Source organism: Sparus aurata, chromosome 24, assembly GCF_900880675.1.
Source record: "Sparus aurata chromosome 24, fSpaAur1.1, whole genome shotgun sequence".
Classification (NCBI taxonomy): domain Eukaryota; kingdom Metazoa; phylum Chordata; class Actinopteri; order Spariformes; family Sparidae; genus Sparus; species Sparus aurata.
In genome coordinates this window covers 21,161,278-21,169,121 of record NC_044210.1, presented here as the reverse complement: position 1 = coordinate 21,169,121, position 7,844 = coordinate 21,161,278, and the positions used below count along the sequence as shown (strand labels likewise).

General features: G+C 42.5%; 1 protein-coding gene across 1 annotated transcript; it reads left to right on the top strand.

Annotated features, from left to right (window-relative positions):
• Positions 1 to 1,824: 1,824 nt before the first annotated feature.
• LOC115576549 (NLR family CARD domain-containing protein 3-like) lies at positions 1,825 to 7,507 on the top strand (the record flags this gene model as incomplete). Its single annotated transcript, XM_030409078.1, has 2 exons — positions 1,825 to 3,429; positions 6,968 to 7,507. Coding segments are annotated over 2 exons (2,145 nt in total), but the record flags the coding sequence as incomplete, so codon positions are not given.
• Positions 7,508 to 7,844: the final 337 nt, after the last annotated feature.

Sequence of the window (7,844 nt, the reverse complement as noted above, 5' to 3'; positions counted from 1 at the left end):
GGTCAGCATGGGAGGATGCTCGGGGAGGGCTGGGGTAGGAGGTGATCAGGGTGGAGAGATCTGTGGTTATCTAATCTTATATGACTGTTATGAATTACATTCACCAAGAGATAGTGACAGTTTACCTCCATAAAAATAGCCCGAAATTTTTATTGCTAGCATAGATTGATTGATATGCTATAAACCTGAGCCAACTTATGAACACCAACTGGTCAATTAACCACAGAATCGAATGTATATGCAGTTAACAAGACATGCTAGATTACTCGTCTCTTTTTTTTTTCTCTCCTGCCTCGGGCTGACTTGGTGCTCTATGCGTGCCTCACGGCAGCGATGTGCATCCTTTGCACATTTGCAGAGAATGCGTCCCCTTGCGCAAAATGGGGCCCCCCATGGATCATGGGGCCCTACGCACCGCGCGTGTTCTGCTTGTAGGGAGGGGTGGCACTGAATAACATGATGGAATTAAGCCAAATTGAGCAGGGTTGTCCAGGCTTTGTCTGAGGGGAGGCCCAGAAACTGACACTGTAAAAACCTCTGAGTTACAGTTATTTAAAGGATCTACAGGTCGAAAATGTTCAGTAAAATAAACTGTAGTGTCTTTAAATGAATGAACTAATAATATAATGAGAGTAGAGATGCTCAACTCTTTGTTTACCTCACACTGTGATCCCAAACATACTAGTCAAGTTATAACAACTGATGACATCATACATTCTTTACAGTTGAGATGTGGAATTGTCACGTTTTTTACGGTAGTGAATAAAGACATGACTGCAGTGAGCTGAAGTTAACGTACTTTTCTGGTTGCTCAGTCAAAACATACTCCAACTCCCAATATACATTGCAGCCCAGGTAATCCTTATCTTAGAGCCCACTCTAGTGTTTAACATAAACAACTGTATATCCAGGTCACAGCACAGAATAGCCAAATGCTCAAACTAAAAGTCGTGAAAACAGAAAAAAGGATATTGGGGGAGTAGAACCCTTAGAGAAGAAATCATAAAACATTACCAATGAAACTTCACTACTATAACAATTAATGTATAATGTAAAGTTTATATAATTAATATAACACATAATCTCTTTGTTGATTGGTTGATAGTCTACAAACTCACAGTGCATTCAGTTGCATGTCTTAAACTCTGAAATTTGCAGCGCTTTGTATGGCAAAGATAATGTCATAAAAATATAAATAACAGCTGTCTGGGCAGACAAGTCTAAATCTGACAATATCATAGCCGTGAGTCCTGATAAAACGTTTAAATGGAAAATTGAAGTGTGGATTTTGGGAATGGTGACATCTTTTAAATTTTAATGCTGATAATATTTTTGGCTATATTGCCCAGCTCCATGGAGGTCAAGTCAATGCTTTTTGTAAGTCCCAGCTTATTCTGTATTTGATGCCTGCAACATGTTTCCTGTCGGGACAGGATCAACAAAACAGTTTGTTTACAAATGATTAAATACTGTTTTTATTTACACTTTTATCAGCATCCCAACCTTATAAATTATCTGATATTCTAAAGGTCTTAATTTGTGTTTTGTAATGAACGCTGCAGATACTCTGAGTATGTGTAGAATCAGAGGCAGCAGCCTTATCTGCTGTCACAAGTTTGTTCGGATAAAACAAAAATAAATACAAAACTGGCTCATCCCGACACAAACTGCCAACCCTGACGATCTTTGTTGTGTGTTCATTTAGGAAGTCATTCTGCAGTTTGTCAGCATAAACTTAAATCTAACCTTCAGAAGAAGTTCCAGAATGTGTTTGAAGGGATCGCTAAAGCAGGAAAACCAACCCTTCTGAATCAGATCTACACAGAGCTCTACATCACAGAGGGAGCGACTGCAGAGGTCAATGATGAACATGAGGTTAGACAGATTGAAGCAGCATCCAGGAAACCAGACAGACCAGAAACAACAATCAGACAAGTAGACATCTTTAAAGCCTCACCTGAAAGAGATGAACCAATTAGAACACTGATGACACAGGGAGTGGCTGGCATCGGGAAAACAGTCTTAACACAGAAGTTCACTCTGGACTGGGCTGAAGACAAAGCCAACCTGGACATACAGTTCACATTTCCATTCACTTTCAGGGAGCTGAATTTGGTGAAAGAGAAAAAGTTCAGCTTGGTGGAACTTGTTCATTACTTCTTCACTGAAACCAAAGAAATCTGCAGGTTTGAAGAGTTCCAGGTTGTGTTCATCTTTGACGGTCTGGATGAGTGTCGACCTCCTCTGGACTTCCACAACACTGAGATCCTGACTGATGTTACAGAGTCTACCTCAGTGGATGTGCTGCTGACAAACCTCATCAGGGGGAAACTGCTTCCCTCTGCTCGCCTCTGGATAACCACACGACCTGCAGCAGCCAATCAGATCCCTCCTGAGTGTGTTGACATGGTGACAGAGGTCAGAGGGTTCACTGACCCACAGAAGGAGGAGTACTTCAGAAAGAGATTCAGAGATGAGGAGCAGGCCAGCAGAATCATCTCCCACATCAAGACATCACAAAGCCTCCACATCATGTGCCACATCCCAGTCTTCTGCTGGATCACTGCTACAGTTCTGGAGGTTGCGTTGAAGACCAGAAAGAAGGGAGAGCTGCCCAAGACACTGACTGAGATGTACATCCACTTCCTGGTGGTTCAGGCCAAAGTAAAGAAGGTCAAGTATGATAGAGGAGCTGAGACAGATCCACACTGGAGTCCAGAGAGCAGGGAGATGATTGAGTCTCTGGGAAAACTGGCTTTTGATCAGCTGCAGAAAGGAAACCTGATCTTCTATCAATCAGACCTGACAGAGTGTGGCATCGATATCACAGCAGCTTCAAAGTACTCAGGAGTGTTCACAGAGATCTTTAAAGAGGAGAGTGGACTGTACCAGGACAAGGTGTTCTGCTTCATCCATCTGAGTGTTCAGGAGTTTCTGGCTGCTCTTCATGTCCATCTGACGTTCATCAACTCTGGAGTCAATCTGCTGGCAGACGAAAAAACCACAGACCATCAATCTGCAGAGACACATCTCTACCAGAGTGCTGTAGACCAGGCCTTACAGAGTCCAAATGGACACCTGGACTTGTTCCTCCGCTTCCTCCTGGGTCTTTCACTGCAGACTAATCAAAATCTCCTACGAGGTCTGCAGACACAGAGAGGAAGTAGCTCACAGACCAATCAGGAAACAGTCGAGTACATAAAAAAGAAGTTCAGTGAGAATCTGTCTCCAGAGAGAAGCATCAATCAGTTCCACTGTCTGAATGAACTGAACCATCGTTCTCTAGTTAAGGAGATCCAGTGGTACCTGACATCAGGACGTCTCTCCACAGAGAAACTGTCTCCTGCTCAGTGGTCAGCTCTTGTCTTCATCTTACTATCATCTGATAAAAATCTGAATGTGTTTGACCTGAAGAAATACTCTGCTTCAGAGGAGGCTCTTCTGAGGCTGCTGCCAGTGGTCAAAGCCTCCAACAAAGCTCTGTAAGTACAATTTATTCATCATTGAATACTTTTCTGTCTTTCAACTTGAGAACAGAAATATCTTACTAACTAACCCTCTTGTTGTCTCTCCAGACTGAGTTACTGTGGCATCTCAGAGAGAAGCTGTGAAGCTCTGTCCACAGTTCTCAGCTCCAAGTCCTCCAGTCTGAGAGAGCTGGACCTGAGTAACAACAACCTGCGGGATTCAGGGGTGAAGCTACTGTCTGCTGGACTAGAGAGTCGTCACTGTAAACTCCAAACTCTCAGGTAAGGATTCATTAAACTGGGTAAATTATTATTTTTTAATATAGTCAACCTGTACGTTGATTGTCTAGTGATTTTACTTGTCAAAAGACCTTTAACTAAACTTCAGTTTCTAAGGTAGAATAGATGATACACTAGATCATTTGATTTACATACAGTCAGGTTCCCACAGGTTGGTTTAATAAAGCTCTGGTTGAACGGATGACATCACATCAGCCTCAGCAGGACTCTGTTTACTGTTGATTAGTTAACACTAACATTATTGATTATCTTGCAGACAGATTCCTGTTCATCTGACTGACTCATCAGTCTCCTCAGCGGATCTGTGATGTGTGTTGTTTTGCGTGTCTGCAGGCTGTCAGGCTGTCTGATCACAGAGGAAGGATGTACTTCTCTGGCCTCAGCTCTGAACTCCAACCCCTCCCATCTGAGAGAGCTGGACCTGAGCTACAATCACCCAGGAGACTCAGGAGTGAAGCTGCTGTCTGCTCGACTGGAAAATCTCAGGTATGAACCACGGACCACTGCTGCAACCAAGGACAGTCAGTGTGAGACTCTGTATCTGGATTGTAGATGGATCAATGTCAGTAGGTCTGCTTTGTTTACTCCACCTCCAGTTGTTCAGTGCAGTTCAGGAGAAAAGGCAGCATGGCACTAAGCCAAGAGATACGTGTGAAGAGAGGAAAATAAGAAGAGGAGATTAAGATAAGCGATCGTGAGAGTCTCGTGTTAGGGATAGTTCGTGTTTTTTGAAGTGGGGTCATATAAAGTACATATCTATAGTCGGTCTGTACCCTACCGTAATCACTGATCAGCGCAGCCTCAGTTTGGAGGAGCAGAGAGCTGCTCCAGCCCAGACGCTTATCTTTGTCCTGCAGTGAACAGGTTCCAAAGAAAAAGTGAAATTTAACCACCTAAAACAAGGCTCACCTAAAAAGCCAAACCAAACAGTTCAAGTGTACGTTGTATAGAGAAAATTCACACCGCTTTACATTGCCATCAGACTGGCCTTTCTTTTGGCACTACATTTTCTCAATATCTTTCAATTCATCAATCTTTATTAGTTCATTTTATAATTGATACAAAAGTAATCTCATGTTGCACACACTAAACTGCCCTCTTAGGTGAAAATAAAACACTTAATTGCTCTCTTGGGTGGTTAAAACAAGTTTAAGCGCACTCCCGGTTGGCAAAACATGATAACCTGCCCTTTAGTCTTGGATGGTATAAAGTGTGCTTAAGTGCCCTCGTGGTTGGTAAAACACAAGTGCTCTCTTGGGTGGAAAAACACACTAAACTGCTGCCATTGGATGGAGAATATTGATTCCAATTAAGGCATGCAAGCTTTCCCAGAGTGATTTTATGGTATCAACAAGTTAAACCCTGTTTATGTTTAATACACTTTGTATGGCCATTAGCCCACATTTTCTGTTTTTTAAAATGTATTCATTTATTTATTTTTTGCAAACGGCCGATGGGCTAATAAACTTTCAAGATTTTATTTTTTAATTTACAATTTAGGCTAGGTCAGTTAGATTCATTGTATTTAGTAAATGATGGAATTAATTGATAGCAACTAGACAGATGGTAACTTAAGTTTTAAGAACACATTCCCATTGTTAAAATAAGTTAACATTTAAGTATTCAGTTTTAGACACACTCTCTCTCAAAAGGTCACATGTCAGTGGGGACTTAATACTGACTGAGGTGCAACCCGGCATCCTACTGCTGTGTGAGGTAGGTAGCTAATATAGCAAGCTGTATATTAAGTTACCAATTTTCATTACTAAACACTAGTTTATGCAGCCTGGAAGTGCTATTATTAGGTAGAGATGCCTATCGCATGTTTAAGCCTAGGCTGAGGAGCTAGCCTAGCTAAGTCTTGCGGGAATAGCTTTTTAAAGCTAGCTAGTAAAATTAAAAGTGGGGTTAGCATTGCATATCAGGGTTTCCGCCAGGTTTAAGTTGACCCCCCGTGGTGCCATCCTGTGATGAGGAAACTGCTGCTCCAGCTGAGTTTGGGCTCTTTGGAGTAGTTATCATTAGTTTCAACGTTTTACACTGTGAACAAAATAAAACCACTAAAGAAAAGAAAACACTGGGTGATCAGTCATCTTAACCACTGATGAACATGATTGTGGTGCTTTCTTGGGCCACCGACCTCTGGTTAAACACTACTGTATTTTACTTCAGACTGGCTCGTAGCTGCTCACTCAGTTTCACTTTCAGATGTTCAAGAAATTTCTGCTGGTGAAAAAAAAAGTTTTCTGATGTTGCTGCTTCAATATAAAAGCTTTGAAATATATCTACATAATGGGGAACTTTTATTGTGAATAGGAAGAAAGACAGGCAGGGACTCCTTCCTGTATAGTCTTTTCTCTTCTTACAGCTGGAGTCTTCATGTTAATTGGCAGATTTGTATGTGACAGAAGTTTTATCCAAACTGTCATTATATCTTTTAATTGGACGTGTTTTTCTCCTGACTGAGGTTGGGAACCAACGTCCAATGTTTTCTGATTGATTTATTAGGTATAAATTGTATTTGTTTCTTTGCACAGTAAAACAAAGCAGCAGAAACACAGCAAGAACAAAAAGCAGACTGTGCAGCTGAGATTCAGAAAAGCCCTCCAAGCTTCAAACAGGAATCGGACCTCAAAAGTTCTGACGTCCAAATCCAAAAGTCCTCTAATATAGAAACCTGGTCACAAGTTGACATTGGATCAAACAGCAAGCGTAAGGTGGCCCACAGGAAACAGCAACAACATCCAATAAAATAAAGATGAAGTGATAAATCCAACAAGAGGTTTGTGTGTGTTCTCAGATGTTGTGGTCCTCTTTCACACACACCAACATCCTGTGGCTCACTCTCAGTGTGTGAGGAGAGTGGCAGAGGTGAAGAGGTTCAGGGAGAACAGGGAGAAGCAGCCTGATGGACAGATTGTGTTTCTGTGTATGAGAGTCATGTCATGTCCATGTTTGCATGCTGAAAGAGGATGTGCTGCTCTGACCCCCCTCCTCCTTTCAGGGTGGAGCCTGCTGGAGTCCGATGGTTGACACCAGGTCTGAGGAAGTGTGAGTGTCTTTTTACTGTCATTCATCAAAACACTGTGACATCACTCATTCACATCTGTGATGTCATCATCACACTGATGATGACACATTAATAACTGCAGCTGTGTTGTGTCTTTTTCTCTCCATCAGATTCCTGTGAGCTCACAGTCGACACAAACACAGTCAGCAGAAACATCAAACTGTCCGACAACAACAGGAAGATGACAGGTGTGTTAATGAGTCAGTCATATCCTGATCATCCAGAGAGGTTTGAGTCCTATACTCAGCTGCTGTGTAGAACTGGTCTGACTGGTCGCTGTTACTGGGAGGTCGAGTGGAGAGGAACTGTTTCTATATCAGTGAGTTACAGAAGAATCAGAAGGAAAGGCGACAGTAAAGACTGCGTGTTTGGAAGGAATGATCAGTCCTGGAGTCTGAAGTGCTCTGATGATCCATGTGGTCGTTACTCTGCAAGGCATAATATTGAGGAAACAGACATCTCCTCCTCCTCCTCCTCCTCTTCCTCCTCCTCCTCCTCCTCCTCCTCCTCCTCCTCCTCCTCTTCCTCCTCCTCCTCCTCCTCCTCCTCTGGTAGAGTAGCAGTGTATGTGGACTGTCCTGCTGGCACTCTGTCCTTCTACAGAGTCTCCTCTGACTCACTGATCCACCTCCACACCTTCAACACCACATTCACTGAACCTCTCTATCCTGGATTTGGGTTTGGGTGGTCCAGTTCTGGTTCTGTTCCCTCAGTGAGTCTGTGTGGTGTTTAGTGTGCAGAGTCTCCTCCTGTCACAGAAACATTGTCAGTGCTGAACAGTTGAGTCTGTACAGGATCACAGTCACATCAATCTTTCAGCTTCTTGGAATAAATTCATCAGTCATCTTCGTACAAATCTTTCATCATAAATGATGTTATTTTAGATAACAACCTAGACAGCATTCTCCTTACAGAGAAATGGCTTGGCACTGATGCACCTGTTGTTCTCACTGAGGCTTCCCCACCAAATTTTAACTTTTTATTCTCTACAAGAGGGGGACAAAAAG